The following is a 16,521-nucleotide window of genomic DNA, read 5'->3' as shown; positions in this document are numbered from 1 at the left end:
TGACAATATCAGTTGTGCTGCTCTTACCTTGTCAGTCCGTTTTACACCAATTTCAATATGACGCCCTCTCCAAGCCACAGCTGGGTTAATACTCCACACCAACTCAGAATAACGCCACCGCCCATCGTCGGATTCTCCTCCTCTGAAAGAGTCAATCGCCCCCTTCAAACACATCCTGGCTGCACGACCCGTTATCGATTTAAAAATTGGAAAAGATCAAATACACCATTCGTGGTTCAACAGATACATTTTACAGATGTTGGCAGCCTCTCATCTCTCACTTTCAAAGAATGCAATCTATCTCACTGAAATAAAATATCATGGCATGATGGTTATAACTCACTAGAGATTCAGGAAGTACATGTTGACGATATATAACCTGTTGTCCTTTTTTTGTTGCTGCTGCTATTGTTTTCAGTTGTTTTGTTTTGTTTCTTTTTGTTTTGTTGTTGTTTTGTTTTCCTCCTCTTTTCATAAATGTATTTATTTCTTTGTCTCTGTTTTTTCACTGCAGTTGTTTAATGTTGAAAAAAAATTGGTTATCAATAACATCACAACATCATTTGCATCCTCTAACATCCCCTGCTGTCCCAACAAAGTAACTCTGTAAAGGTTCCGACACAACATGCAAAAATCTCTGAAAAGCCATTGTTACCCTATGTAAATCATCTTGGTCCACCTAACAATCAAAAAACACAAGCTGCAAATAAACAAGGAAAAGAAACATTTACATTTCCTGTGTGGAAACTGCTCCAGATAAAATGATCTCATAATAAACCGATTGTAACCTGCTACTCTGAGAGCACTGACCTTCAATACAGGAATGGCTGAAGCTCAAGAGACTTAAAAACATAAAACTACATTCTGTGCATTGTCAGCAACAGACAGGTATTATTGCCATTAACAGTCGTGATGGGTGGATCTGTCAGGAGGGAAGTAGTGATCGACTTACAGGATTTGAATTAGACACTGTTGTACTTTCCACTGTGAATGTGTGTGTGGTCTAGACTGATTCATATCCCATTTATTCAAAGCAAGAGATACAAACACTGTGCACAGGCAGCCATCTTTCTGATCAAAATTTATTGGGGTTTGTCCTCAAACAAGTATAAAATATAAATCTTTTCTAAATCAAGCTAAAAATCAAGCCAGAGCCTCAACAACAGCCGGGGTTTTAAATTAACATTGCACAAATTGTTTGCCTCACAGCTCGTAGCTTCAAGTTGATGATTGCAGGGCCACAAAGAATTGTTTAGCTCTCTAAAACAAGCCTGCAGAGGAAATATAGCACATACATACTGTGTTTTATCAAACTTTATGACAGATCCTCTCATTTTTTAAAACACATTTCCAATGTACAGGCAGAAATAGATTGAAGTAACGCTTCCGTAGACACAGAATCAGACCAAGATGAACTGTTTGGATGAGAAGTTTGGCCGAGAACAATGAAGACCGAAAAGTTTGCATTGCCCATGAAAACCTAAACCACAAATAGGTTAGTGTCAATCCTAGAATCCATTGTACTGTCGTACCAGCTCATGGTGGATTTGAACAGGTCTGAAATAACATCTTATTTTCGAAAAAACTGGGTCTGTCAGTAAAGTCAGGGGTGAAATCCTTTTAAAATGGTGGAGCTAATATCTGATGCCTCTAGAATTACACACCATTGGATAAAGGTGGTGATATAGTTTGATCAGTGTGTTTTCCTGACAGTATCTGTGTCTACGAAACCAACTGTTACTTGATACAGGAGTCTGTCATCACTTAGTAAACAGAGGTGGAAATATGAGTTGTACTGAAGCAGGAACAAAAAAAAAAAGATTAAAAAGCAAAGCACATCTATTAGAAGCAATGACTTGGGCTAAAAATCATTGTCAGCAGCTAAAAATGAGATCAGACTAACCAGAAGGCGAAATTCCACTGTAGATGAATTTAAAAAAACATCTCCATTTATACGTACAGTATATTACAGTTCTGGCAAAATGTTTTTTTTTGTTTGTTTTTTAAACCAAAAATCTGGCTGAAAACATTTGAATCTCTGATAGCTGTAAGAAACATTCAACCAACTACTTGTCTAAATACAGAAAACGAGTGAGGACTATAGCTGAAGTATAGCGAGGGATACAGATATGACATTATAGGACAGCAGGTAAACTACTCCAATCACAATGTTAGCTTGTAGCTCTACTGCACTAAGGTTAACTGGGATACAAGATGAGTGATGGATATAAAACCACAACTCAGAGAAGAGACACAGCACCTCAGAAGACCTGGGGAAAAGATTAAAGAAAAGAAATGATTCACTGCAGCAGCATCGGTCACATGGAGCCCGAAACGGCAAAACATTGTTACCGTATTGTCACAAGAGGGGCACTCCTTCCATATAGAGTCAGAATCAGTGCAGCAGATCTCAACAGCAGATGTTATCCTGTTTTTATATCCAACAGGTGATGCTACATTTCCCACAATGCAACCGATTTGTCTTTTTGTAGGTGAAGGAAACATTACACCTCCAATTTACAATCGTGACGAATCGAGATAAATATGAGAGATGAACCTAATGACATCATTATAATCTTTTTCTTTTCTTTTTTTTAACTATGAAAAAGCTCTGTCTAGAGCCGTGGAAGACACCATACAAAGACTGAGAAATACTCCTCATGACAATTAAACTGAGTCAATGGAGTGTGTCTCTCTCTCTAAGCAACTTTAGATGTTGCTCCTAAATTTTTTTTATGGAGGTTTCTGTCAGTCTGTGTGCTGTTGGGTAGAGCCAAATTATTAGCAAGCAAAGGAATGTCCAGGTTCTTCCAGAAACAGTCTTTGCAGTTCCTTTTTAAGTCAGTGCTTGTCTTTTCTAAATGAGTCCTGATTCTATACATTCTGCAACCAAAGTACCAAAAAGCCATTTTAGGCAACACTGGCTGAACTCTAAAACAGATTCTATTTCAAAAACACTACTCTGTTGTACTGTATTGTATGAATCGGTATTGTTAACAAGCAATCCACTGATGTCCGAGTTGACAGAGTTGTAATGACACAGTTTTCATAGATAGAAACATATAAAACCATTCAAAACAGACTGGCTATAGTAAAGAAAGAGCACACTGTAAAAGACCGGGGGGTTGGATACCTGGACACGGAGTTAAGCCTAAACTGTGGACTGAAACAAGTGTGTGTATATTAGGACATGTAGTACCAGTACCAGAATTCAAATGGTTACAAATGGGCACAAAATGGCTGCCAACGAATGACCTCCATTGTCGTTAAAAATGGAGCTAGCTACTCAATGCAATCCTGCTGCCAAGCTAATGGGGATACAACATAAATAAGTGGCTCTGCAGTCAAAGAAAACAGGTCCATGGTTGCAATTCAGGTGCTAATTAAAAAGTGACAAACTGGTATTAATGAGATACAAAATAAATGTAAACCCAGATTAGGCTTCTACTGTGCCAAGTATACCAACCCAAAATACTCTATGTACAAAATGAGCAGTTGTTCGTCTTGATTATTGCATGCAGTATTAGACAAAGGGTACCTCAACGTTTGAATTTGTGATTTTTCATGGCCAGGCAGTCGTCACATTATGACACAATAGTTTCAACTCTACCTCAGTTACCATAACAGGGCTACGTTAGCTGGTAGTTCACAGCTGCTAACTGCCCACAATGGTTTCTAAGATACTCATCAAAATGTATTTTATGTAGCTGAAGTGGGCAACATGGAGAGTGACAAGTGCCTGGTGACAAAATAAAACACAATTCAAAACACCAAGGTATTCGTTTAAGGACTTACAACAGAAGTTTGCAATGTCAACTTCAGATTATCTAGGCATCATTTAGCGTCAGCAGAAAGCAGAGCTTGGTCATGCATCACACCTCAGTTTGAACAAGACCCCCACCCCCCCTCCGAACAATCAGCCAACAATTTCTGATTTCCAAAGCACTCGCAAACTCTCTCATCTTTTGTCGAGAGTTGCTGAAATTCTGTTCAAACAAGTATAGGAGCCATGTAGGCACATAGGTTTATCTGCAAAGCTTCGTCAGAGTCTCTCCCCCCGTCGGTGAAGAACTGTGCTCTAGACAGTTTTCAGTCTATTGTCCCGTCGTCTTAATGCACCAAAGCATGAAGAAAACAGTGAGAAGGAGGAGCGTTATTTGGTAGATTTCCCACCACAGAGGGAATGCTGTGCTGTTTCTTCAGGCATCACAATTCCCTCCACGAGAGAAAGTGAATTTTCCAAGAATGTCTTTTTTTTCTTTTCTTTCAATTTTCTGAATGGTCTCAGTCTTTTGAAGATGTCTCTGTAGCCCTGTCAGCCTGTCTGCTTGTGTTGTAGACAGTTCAATGAGACGGAGAACCAACAGGACACTGGTAACATTTGCAGAAACATGTCTTAGGAAGTGCACATCATGAAGTCTAGGCATTTATTTTACAAAAGTGGACTAAACAAGAGGGCTAAATAGACGGGGGCATGAGTGAGCAGAGTAGGAGAGATGGGAGACATGTCTCCTGTTTTAAAGCAACAGTTAAAAAACATAATGACAAATATAACATGCACATTTTTAAAAGGAGAAATGATCAAAAACTGGGCTCAAATTGTGCAATTTAGTGAACAAAAGCGGCAGGTGATTGTTCTACTAGTTTTCTGAGCCGTATAAACATCCAAATATGAAATGACACATTATTAGAAAAGTGAATAAATTGGTAATATTCCTCCCCTTGAAAACACACTTAGGATTAAAAAAGGCAAAATACTGGTTCAGTTCTTAGTCATACAAAACAGATTTGGTCTCTCAGAGCCATTTCATGGTATAATAAGAGATTAAGGTGCCTAATCAGGATTTAGTCCACAGTGAAAACAAGTGGACAAAGTGCATTTTTCTTTCAAAAAAGGTTTGTTTAGGTGCTTCACATTTTCTCATCAGTGCAGACTGCAGTCAAATTATCATCTGAAATACCATTAAACAGTGTTTCTTAAAGAGTCAGGACCTAAAATAATTCATAGGCCTGTTTTTTTTTCTTTTTTTTCTTTCATGAGCCCCAAACAAAAGGCAAGGTGTTGGTGAATTAGTGACGACAGCAGTCTCATCCAGGGTGAAAATATGTGGACTGATTTACTTAAAATTTACATTGGAGCTGTAGCTCACATTTACATGGTTTGGGGGAAAACTACAACCCATTGTAAAAAAAAAATCAGTCCATCCAGTTTCTGTTACTATTTTAGTGGAGCCAGAGGTGTTCTTCACAGTCAGTGGCCATTACTAAGTTCACAAACTGAACCACTGCTTCAAACTGTAACTCACTGTTAACGAGACAACACATTCAACTTTGGCACAAAAGCCTCACGCTGTCTGAATCTACGGAAACTCCTTTAAAAAGTTTTTCTCTTTTTTAATAGCACAGCACAGGATGAGTTCTGTCAAAAAAGTGAAAAACTGGTTCAAAAACATTAATAGCAGTGTATATTAAACACATACTGGATTTTTTCCCATCAGATTAGATCTGTAATCAGTTAGAAATATTTAATACTAATAATATTTATGAACAATGAGTCACTATAGGGAAGACTTGACTAGATATCCAGCGTTTTTTAAAAGCATCATGGCATTGGCATTCATTCAGCTTTAAGGTACTTTTCTCATGTTAGGCCTTTTATCCCAGAGAGATAAAACACCTGATTTTCAGTGTCAGTTCAAACGTCTTGGTCTATGGCGTGATCTGCACAGGTGGTAGTATGACCTGAAAAATCAACCAGATCCACTGATGGATGTACGCTTGTTTGATTGGGGACATTGCTCAGCAGTGACATCTAGTGGAGATACATTTTAAAGCACCTTTGATACAACAGATCAAAGTCTTTTTTTTTCTTCTGTATGTGCAGTTAGTTTGGGACGAGGGGTGAAACATTCATAACACTGGAGAGGAGACTGAAGTTTGAATTTTGGCCTGTGCTCACAACAGCATAACAAACTCCCGTTTGAGGAAATGCAGCATAAATGTGTGAATAAATCTCCCTTAATGGCTTGATTTAAAAAAAAACAAAAAAACAAGGAGTGCAAATTTAACAAGGAGCATGGTGGACATTTTCATCAGGAGTCATTTCCTCCTACAATCTCTCACACACAACAGTCAGTATTCATTAGTTGCTTGTGAAGAATGATCTACAGCTCCCAGATACAGCGTCTTCTTCGGCAACTATTTTATCTTGCCAGCTTTCATCTGCGGCTCAGCGTGAAGATTTCACTTCATAGTAATCTTCCTTTTTTTTGATGTGATATTGTTTAACGACTGTTTTCTGAGCTTTGCCAAAGTCTGCCACTGAAGATCTGTAGGGGACCTTGATTACTGTTTAAACGGTGATGCATTACTTACAGATAATAAGATTGCTATTGAGAGAGTGAGCTAAAGATAACAGTCCATCTGTTAGTCTCATGTAGACATGAATCAGAAATAGTTTTGAAAAAACGTTGAATTAATGTTATAAATGTCCAGACAAGCGAATCAGTGGCAGAAAGACGTTATTCAGCTACGTGTCCTCCAGCATTGATCAGCCCAGTATTTCCCCTGTAACATTCTCGCCATTGCTTTCCACAATAATTAGTCTTCTGACACTGACAAGGATTTCCTGACGCTACGTGACGGTTCCCAAACCTCACTGTCATCGGTATCGTCGCCGTCCTCCTCCTCGTCCTCTTCGTCCTCTTCCTCGTCTCCCGGCGCAGCACCGGTCTGGTCTTCGGCGGCTGTCGATGTTTCGCCCTGCGTCTCCTCTCCGTCTACCTCTCCCACTTGGTCTCCGTCCCGTCTCCGTGCGGTGTGCTCCACAAAGGGGTCTAACCCCATGTCTGTGCGCCGCTGGACCTCCGCAAACCACTCCCTCACCTACACAGAAACATATGGAGTGGGTAATGGCCAAGTGAGGACACCAAGATCATGATCTGTCATGAAAACGTTGGCAGTTTTTAATACAAGAAGACAAGTTTAGATTTTACAGATTAATAAGTACTAACACTGAGTATTGTGTTTTCAAGGAGTGTTGATACAAACACAAACATTTACCTTTAATACGAGTTTCTTTTCTACATGAAACATTGTTTTTTTTTCCTCAATAAACTGACTTTTGTTTGAACTGATAACCTGAGTTTTGGAAGAAGTGAAAGCCTGGAAAATGGGATTTTCTGTGTTATGGACCTTAGAGTTTTGAGTTGTTAGTTCTGTGAATACACTTGTTTTGCTTTTGAGCCTTTTTGAACCTGCTTTCTTGTAATGCTGATTCTGTGTACTGATTGATTCAGTCGTTTCCTTAAGTCTTTTTCACTGCATAATCAGGGAGTGCGAGAGTATTTCCCTTGTGTGAGGGGTTTTTGGTGAAACCTGAGTTCGGTTAAGGTTATACATGTCAAACTGACAAACAAGCAAAACTCTATTAACTGCCAGGAGAGATACCTGGCCGGCACCCCGCGTAATTAAACCCAGGGGGAAAAAACCCGGACAAACACAGAAAACAGAACGAGACTGTGGCGGGCTGCCAAATAGTCTCGTTAATTAATAGGAAACAATAATCCCTGTAGTCATAGGAGTAGGTTTATTACTTTAATAGTTGGTGCATGTTGTTGCTCAGGTAACGGTAGAAACAGTATAGTCCCCTGTCCCTCATCAAACTCAACTCAAACAACTCCAAAACACTCCAGTGGACAAGTTGTGACCTGCACATCTGCGACGCTATGAAATAATCGTGTATAATTATGTAACATTACGACACACGAAGCAAATACTCTGAACTACTTGTGCTTGTGAAATCACTCCGCCCAGCAGCCGTGTCTGGAATGTAGTTCGGCTGCATTTGCCTCGAAAACAACTCCGTCTTGTAATGTTACATGATTATTTCATAGCGTGGTGAATGTGCAGGTCACAACTTGTCCACCAGAGTGTTTTGGAGTTGTTGGTTTTTGTATTTGATGAGTTTTGAGGGACAGGGGACCACCAGTACCGCTCACCTCCATTGTGTTTGCTGAGCAGCTCACGTCTCTGCCCCGAAGATCTCAAAACAACATGCACCGATAATTAAAAGTAATGAACCTACTGCTATGACTATGTATTGGCCGGGTTCTGGTCCGGCTTCTATGCTACATTTTGTGCCGTCTTTGTTGTGTAGCATGGGCACATGCATTGTCCAGTTTCAGTCAGATTAAGACGTATACATGTAGAAGAAAACCGGTTTCCAATCACATTATCTGGGAGTTTTAGTTGGAATTGGATAGGTCCTGTCTTAGTCATACTAACACGTTTATATGCACTTTAGTTGTCCAGTTGGATTAAGGCCATAATTCGTGTTTTTCAACTGTGTGGCCATTAGACAGGTTAAAGCAGTAAGCATTTGGCCGATGGGCCCTGGTTATTTTGATTACCTGTTCATAGCTCATGTTGGTCTTGGTGACGAGCTCATCCAGGTCTTCCTCATTGAGGAACTGGTTCTTCACGTAGTACTCCTTCAGGATCTCTCTCCCAGTCTTAAATTTCTTTGCCGGTGGGGATCTGTCAACATCTGCACTGGAAGAGGCAGACCGTCTTGGCTGCTTCCTGGTCCGGGACCGACCCCAACCGCGATTTCGACCGCGTCTTTTCCTGCTGCTTCCCATTTTATTACCTCCACTGACGTTCACCGCCTCAACGTTCCCGCTTTGGTACTGGAAGAACCATTTCAGGTTTCCGTTTTTCCACGAGTACCGAGAGTCCCCAAACCAGCTGACAATGTAAGAGCGAGGAAGGCCGCTCTCCTCTGCCAGCTGGTCGTACTCCTCCGGCGAGGGCCACTGGGTCTTCACAAAGGCGACTTTCAGAATGTGGAGCTGCTCCGGCGACTTTTTAGTTTTATCTTTTATGTCTTTCTTGCTGCTGGGAGCGGTGATGGGCAGCTGCTTACTGCGACCTCCGGGGGGAGTTTGACTGCCTCTACGGGACGAAGAGGCAGAAGGAGAAGAAGATGATGCTCCTCCTGCTCCTGCTCTTTCACCTGCCTTTCCTCCGTCTGTTTCAATCTTCCCTCCCTCTGAAGAATCCGGCGAGGACGTGCTGACGGACGGCATTTTTCGCCTCTCAGTGAACCAGGCGTCGATCTCCCTCCTGGTCAGTTTAGTCTCCGTCCTCAGGCGGCTGAGCTCTTCATCTGACGGGGTGCTGTACTTCTCAAAACTCTCCTCCAGCACCACCAGCTGCTCCGGTGTCTTCTCCTTAAACTTCTGCAGGGTAAAGTCCGGGAATGGGTTCCACGTTTTGGGCCGCGTCTCCTTCTCCTTCACAGGAGGTGTGCAGGGAGGATGTGGAGATGTTGGGTTCTCATCACTCGAGTCAATGACAATAGTGGTGCTGGCATTGCTGCTACAGCTGCCACCGCCTCTACCCCCTCCATCGTGGAAAACAATGACGTGACTGTTCTTGGAGTTGCGCTGGTTGTACCGGGTGTCGCTGAACCATTTCTTGATCTCTCCCTTTGTCAGGTTGGTGAGATTCATCAGCCTGGCAATTTCAGCATCAGTGACAAAGTGGTTTTTCAGGTAGCTGGCTTTCAGCTCTGCCAGCTGCTCTTTGGACTTCTTAGGCCGCATACTGAAGGTGTCAGCGCAGAGGGCCGAGTTCTCCTTGGAGAGAGAAGTAGAAAGTTATACATTAAACAAGTGTTTTTTGTTTTGCAATGAGAGCACGAGTGCAAACAAGTACTTGTCTGACAGACAGATTTAAGTGTTGTCTCCACCTGTGGAGAAAGAGAGGGAGGCTGGACAGTGGTAGCCCGTTTCAGCTCACTGTTTGTTGGGGTGGGCAGGCAGGAAACTCTGCTGGAGCTTTGGGACTGGCTGGGCAGCCCCGCCACCGTCAGGGTGATGGGACTGGTCACGGGAAGGGTTCCCCCTGGTCCGACCTACACATAGTCAGACAATGACAAACGCAACGTGTGGATGAGACATGAAAATGTCTCAATCTTGGCAAGATTAGCTTTCCTCTTTCGTATATAAAATATGAGCAAAGGTCAAAACCACAACAGGAAAGGGCAACCCACTAAGCACAGCAACAGAAGAGCATATTTGTGTGTGATGATGGTAATGTGTGGTGGCATGACGACGAGAGTCGCAACAATTAATCGAACAATAATTGATTATTAAATTAATCATCAACTATTTTGATAATCGAAAAATCAGTTTGGGTAAAGAAAAAAAGTCAAAATTCTCTGATTTCAGCTTCTTAAATGTGAATATTTCTGGTTTCTTTGTTCCTTTATGACAATTCACTGACTATCTCTTTGGTTTGTGGACAAAACAAGACATTTGAAGACGTAATTTTGTGGTTTGGGAAACACTGATTGACATACATTGTATTGACCAAACAACTCATTGATTAATTGTTTCCAAAATCAACAGATTAATCGATAATGGAAATAATCATTAGTTGAAGCCCTAATGAAGACCATTTGTGTAATGTTAATTTCTCAAACTCTGTGAGTGTTGATTCCCAGCAATACCTCACAACACAATCTGTGAGACTGCAGTCAATACCTTAAAGGGATATTCCGGCGTAAATTTAACCAATGGTCAAACGCACTGAGAGACCGAGTAGAACACAACCTCCAAGATCAAGTTTGCCGACTGCAAACTTCTCTAGTTGTGGCGACTTCAACACAGACAGCCAGATGGCAAAACACTGCTGTCTTTGTAGCCAAGAGCCAACCGCCATCAAAAAAAGCCACTCATAGCCACAAACAATGCTCAGAACAGCACCAGACTTCATCAACAGCACAAATAGGGTCCCAGCACATAATCCGGGGCATCAAACACCCGCTGGCTTTGCCTGGTTTCTATTGAAAAGATACAAAAACAGAACTCTCCCACTCTCCCACGGTGCGTTAGACCACGGGTTAAATTTACGCCAGAATATCCCTTTAAGATGATCAGCATCATTGAAACTACACTACAATGAAATTCAAAAGGGAATAATCTCTTTAACCTATACAAGATATCAGCATGAAGAAAATCAACTGATAGTTAGTTACCTGAAAACCCTTGATTACAGGCATGTTTTTGCTCTTGAGATAATACTGTAGATAATTTAGAGTGAATAGACAAAAAACACAAAATGCTACCCTACAGTTAAAACATAAAATCAATAAAAAATATAGTTTTGTTATTATTCAGTCAAAGTAGATTCAATACAAAGTCACTCTATTTCAAGTCAAATAAAGCTGATGCAGCTTAGAGTTAAAGTGGCTAGATTCAATGTAAGGTCAAGAATAGCTGCTGAGTCTTTTTTAGACATGGTGTGTTTTCTTTCCTTACCTACCTGTGTGAACACCAGGCCAGGCTGACCCACTATCTGGCAGGTCTGAAGAATGGACTGGAGACCGTTGGCAGCAGCTGAGAGCTGGTGGGCAGGTATGACGGTGATGGTTTGGGGCACTGTGTGCACTGTGCCATTAAACTGTTTCCTCCTGGCCTCCTCCACTTCCTCAGGCGTCCAGCTAACACCATGCTTCAGCCGCTGGGCTGAGAACCACACCTGAGGAGAGATTGAGGGCATATGAGCATAATTTACAAAATACTGTATTTTTTAAAAATCATATTATAGTAGTTAACATTAAAATTAAGGTGTGGAGGAAAAAAGAAAAAGCCTGTATTTGTGTCTTAGAACAAACAGACAGACAACGGTGAAAACAAATCCATCTACCTTTATCTGCTCCTCTGTAAACTGCGTATGTGCTGCCAGGCTGCTGATCTCGGCCATGGAGGGGTAAGGAAACTTCTTGTACGTGCTGCCCAGCAGAGGGTTGGTGTCCATAGCTGCACTGTAGGAGGGGATGCTGCTGAGGGGGATCAGCAGCTGAGGCTGAGCCACTGCTGCACTCTGCTGAGCCTGAAACGCTGACAATACCTGGAATAAAGGAGAAGGAGATGACAGATATTGAAATGACACTGGTCATGCTCTATTTGTCAAGCTGGGTTCCTGCCAAAGTGTCTCTGAAGAAGACAATAGGTATCTACCCACTGCGGATCAGCTAAAGTTAACATAACTTCCCCGTTGAGAATATTTAGCATTGCAATCCATTATTATATTATAATGGCTGTTGAGTCAGATACTCTTTCTTTTTTTAATGGACTTTTCTTCTGAATAACTTTATTTGTATAATCACGTCTACCTGTGCAAGGCCAGCAGGCAGAACTGTGGGGTTTAAAATGGATGATTTCCTTGGCTGTTCTGAGTGCGGGCTGATGAGCGAGGCTCCTCCGAGCTTCATGGAGTCATGCAGCAGCATCTCGACGGGAGTCATTGGCCCCAGAGGAGCCTCGATCGGCTCCTGCTCTCCTCCCACCTCTCCCTCGCCACCTCCTCCAAAACTGTCCGCCGCCTCGTCCGACGATTTCAGGGACACGGCGATCCTCTTGGGTTCAGATTTGGTCTTCATCCTCATGATGGGTGTCTTACTGAGAGAGATGGCAGCAACCGATGCAGGGTCCGCTGCTCCTCCTCCTCCTCCCTCCTCGGGCGTCTCACACTGTTGCTCCTGGGCTGGCTGGTCACTGCTCGGATCCTCAGCGGGGTTTGTAGTGCTGCGCTTCAGCGAAGGATCGAGGACTTCACTGTCTTCTACTGCGGAGACACTGGGCTCATCTATAATAATAATAATACAACATTCATTGTGATGAAAATGTACCATGTTACTCCCACTCATTCACCTTTACAGACCCCTTGTGTACAGTCATCTGTGTGGGGGAGAAGATAAAACCTTACAGTACCTGTATCTGGCGGTGTGGGGACAACCACTACAGCCTGACCCAGCTCCTCTGCAGTTGGACCCTCCTCTGCTCCCTCCTTCACTTTCCCCTCCTCCTCCTCCACCACCGCCTCTTCCTCTTTTGTCCGTTCCGTTTTCTCCTCGACCTCCTCCTGCTCCACCACGTCAGAGGGCAGCACCATGCAAGGTGTGGTCGATTTCCGGCGGCTCGACATCGTCAAACCAAACTCTGTTTACTTCCACTCGGGGTAAAGAGGATCTGTGGCAAAAGTGTTGGGGCTCACATGTCTCAGGAGGTTGTGTTCACATGCCAGAGTCATTGAATTATTTATTTCTGGGAGAAAAAACAAAACAGATACATAGCTAATATACATGTAATATATAAATAAGTAAATCATCACATAAAGAGTAAAATCTTCATATGACACAATACGGCTTAGATATCCAATGACGATTAGCCTTAAACCACTCCGTCAGTGTTGCACCATGTAAAATAGAAACATCACAATGATTATGTTGCTGACAATGCATAACAGTGACGTGACACAATCATTACGTATTCAATCCTTACTTTTATCAAAGAAATGAAAGCTCATAGGATCTGGAATCTGGACACTGTGCTTGGCCAGGTTTCCATTTTGATTATATTTTGACGGACTGTGCACTGCAGTCCTAATCTTTCCTTAGATAAAAGAATCAAACATTATCTCTTTCCGGTGATTTGCGGTTGCCAAGATTTAAAACATTTACAAAAAACAAATACTTATACAATAACCAGTTATGACATGTTAAAGCTGCTGTATAAATAGCCATGATATAGGCCTACTGTAGTAAAAAAAAAGATTTCTTTTAAATTCAATTTATATTGCACATTTTAAATGTATAAAGAATGAATCTAACACCCTACAAACTATTTTTGTGTTGACAAAAAAGCATGATGTTAAACACTTTCAAACTGCTGTGATAACAATGTGCGTCAAGTGTATGGTACACGCATATTATAATATGAAAGCGACTGCGTGAGAGAGACTTGATGGTGCCCAGGAGAACATAAAATGGTGCACTTCATTCATCATGATGACTAACAGTGGGCACATAAACAAACTAGTGTTCATCAAATTAGCTAAGTACAAGGATTAATGGGCAATACAGTTTTTAGATTTAGGCTCGAGTTCAAGATAACACAGCGATTTGTTCTGAAATCAATATGAATATCAACATGTGGCAAATGAATGCAAAACAACATGTACATTAGTGGTCATGTGAGCGATTAATTGATAAGTCTACAGAGGACTATAGTTTAACTTTTGTATTATCCTCAAACAAAACATACCAACATTTACTGGTTCCACTTTCTTGGATGTATGGATCACTTGCTTTTTTTTCTTCTGCCTTATGTCTTTATTATGTTGACTGATGGCGGACACAACAACCTTTTATGAGAGGTCACCTTGGGGTTTGGGGGATTTCATGGCGGGCTATATAATAATGCTTATTATATGAATCCAACTCTATCTGATCATGTAGAATAAGCTGGATAAATGGGCAAAGAGGGCGTGTAACCCCCCCAAGACCCTGCACCACCCTCAGGAAGGCACCAAGCTCACTGTGCGTTAAAAATGGATTGTGGAAATTTATTTGGGAATGTGCACTACTAAAGCACAATGTCAGCTGACGTAACAAGGACCTTGAAACTCATGCCCTGTCTTGTTAAAGTGTCCCCTGTAAAATCTAGTTCTGTGCACACACAAACATCTTATTTAATCACAAATTATTATCACACAAGCAAATCTCAGCAACGAGGCTACTACTCTCTGTGGTTATTACCACAACCTTGGTAGGGACCACACCAAAATTATCTCGTTTATGGCAGGGTAATAATAATCTCACTATACAAATTAAACACCTTTTGTATGAGAGACACACACACAAAACAAAATGGCAACAAATATTTTCTTTTTTTTTTTCCATCTTCTCTCGTTTGTATTTCTGTCTTTGTATTCATGTTTATCACTCAAATTAATCTGATTGTTACCACAGGTCGACACACGTGCTACAACAAAGGTTCAGTTAAAACTACTAGTGTAAATATCTGTTGATAGATTACAGTCTTAGCAATAACAATAATAAAACTGTGTGCGGTTTGCTATGCTTGTACTACTGCCACAACAAGAAGACTATTTGCATTCACAGATATCTACACAATCATTTGAAGGTGTGAGCTAGCTAATTCCTTACTATTTCAACAATGTTAGAGCGATTGAAATTGACACACAACGTTACACATGGAGGTGGTCTAATAACTTAGCCCGACAGCAGCAGCAGCATCTAGCATGACTATGAGGTGGGCCAACTAGCCGGTGTTAGTTAGCCGGGGCCACCACCAGTCATTATTAATATCATTATTGTTGCTGATTCCGTGTGGCGGTAAACTTACTGGAACTAGTAGTGAAATGTGCACTGTGTTGCTACCAGAGGCTGTGGAGACGAGACGAAGCGAGCAATAAATTTCCTCTCCTTTCCTCTCAGCAGCAGCAGCAGCAGCTCTGGTGTCTGTCGGTGTCTCTCCTCCTCCTCCTCCTCCTCCTCACCACCGTTCAGCCCGGCCGGTCGGTCGGTCGGTCGGTGGGTCGGTGGGCCGGCTGGGTGTTTTAAGGTAACAGCGGTAACGTGTTTTCGGGCTTGCCGGTCTCCCGAGACCGACGGACGGACGGACGGGCGGACCGGTCTAACGCGGCTACGGCTCCCGGCTGCAGATGCTGGAATCACCGGACATCTCTCTCTCTCTCTGTCTCTCTCTGTCTCTCCTTCCCTCTCTCCCTCTCTCCCTCTCGCTTTTCGTCGGAACAGGTTATTTCATACTCAGGGCGCGTCTGTGGAGAAGTTATATTATCGTCAAATCAAACCAAACGACCGGTAGTTGTTACCTTACATTCATAAACGTGACGGTTTGGTGGTGGTGCCCTGTTAGTTTGCTGACCCAATTCTCAGATTTTTTTTTTTTTTTTTTTTTTAACGGCAGATTTTTAATGATCAAACGGCGTCATCATTCAATGTGATACGTCCTGACGTCATTCCTGGGCGACGATTTTTTTTTTGGTAGAAACTTTTATTATATTCTTTGAAATGTGATATAAGTTAACGCTATTGTGAGCTGGGTTTTTAGCTTTAGCCTCAGTCACAGCGTGTCCTGAAATGAACCGGATATATAAGCACACAGTTTTTCGAGGAGGAGCGGTAACCGCATTCATGTCCCGAGCCGAGCCGGCTGCGAGCCAACATGTCCTTACATGACCCGTCAGGGCAGCAGAAGCTACTTGAGGACAACACAACACCGCCGCCGCCGCCGCTGCTGCCTGATCATGTCTTGTGTTACCAATCAGCCTTTTTCTATTGATCATTTCAACCCAGTTCCGTACTATTTATATATATATAAAAAAAACAAACAGGCATCTTGTTTATGATAAACTGCCGCGCGGTTATAGATATTCATATCCACGCGAGATTAGATGAAATGTCACTGTTGCAAGGCTGAAATTTCATGCCAGACTAATTTCATCCTGCCAGGGCATTACTGTGGCATTAAAGGTGACATTTTTGAGTTGACACTTTGTATGATGCTTGATTTTAAAAAGAAATTAGTTCGTCTTAACCCTAGATCTTAGTTTTAGATCCACATTATACAATGATTTGTGATAATATATGGACCTCACAAACATGTGTGGGACTGGTTTGGCAGA

General features: G+C 42.0%; 2 protein-coding genes across 2 annotated transcripts in view; one reads left to right on the top strand and one right to left on the bottom strand.

Annotated features, from left to right (window-relative positions):
• mrpl32 (mitochondrial ribosomal protein L32) overlaps window positions 1–16,521 on the top strand; it is a 133,402-nt gene that overhangs the window by 94,174 nt on the left and 22,707 nt on the right. The gene's annotated exons all lie outside the window — the stretch shown is intronic.
• On the bottom strand, window positions 942–15,943 carry zhx1 (zinc fingers and homeoboxes 1). Its single transcript, XM_083990066.1, has 8 exons — window positions 15,219–15,943; window positions 12,783–13,115; window positions 12,185–12,657; window positions 11,716–11,919; window positions 11,332–11,547; window positions 9,755–9,919; window positions 8,412–9,641; window positions 942–6,885 (listed from the first exon to the last, which is right to left on the bottom strand). Exons 2-8 carry the CDS (start codon window positions 12,994–12,996, stop codon window positions 6,601–6,603), a joined length of 2,787 nt encoding a protein of 928 aa, XP_083846192.1. The 5' UTR covers window positions 12,997–13,115; window positions 15,219–15,943; the 3' UTR covers window positions 942–6,600.

The sequence above is a fragment of the Trachurus trachurus genome (genome assembly GCF_905171665.1).
Source record: "Trachurus trachurus genome assembly, chromosome: 16".
Classification (NCBI taxonomy): domain Eukaryota; kingdom Metazoa; phylum Chordata; class Actinopteri; order Carangiformes; family Carangidae; genus Trachurus; species Trachurus trachurus.
The sequence above is the reverse complement of the archived record's forward strand: the minus strand, read 5'-3'. Positions and strand labels throughout refer to the sequence as shown.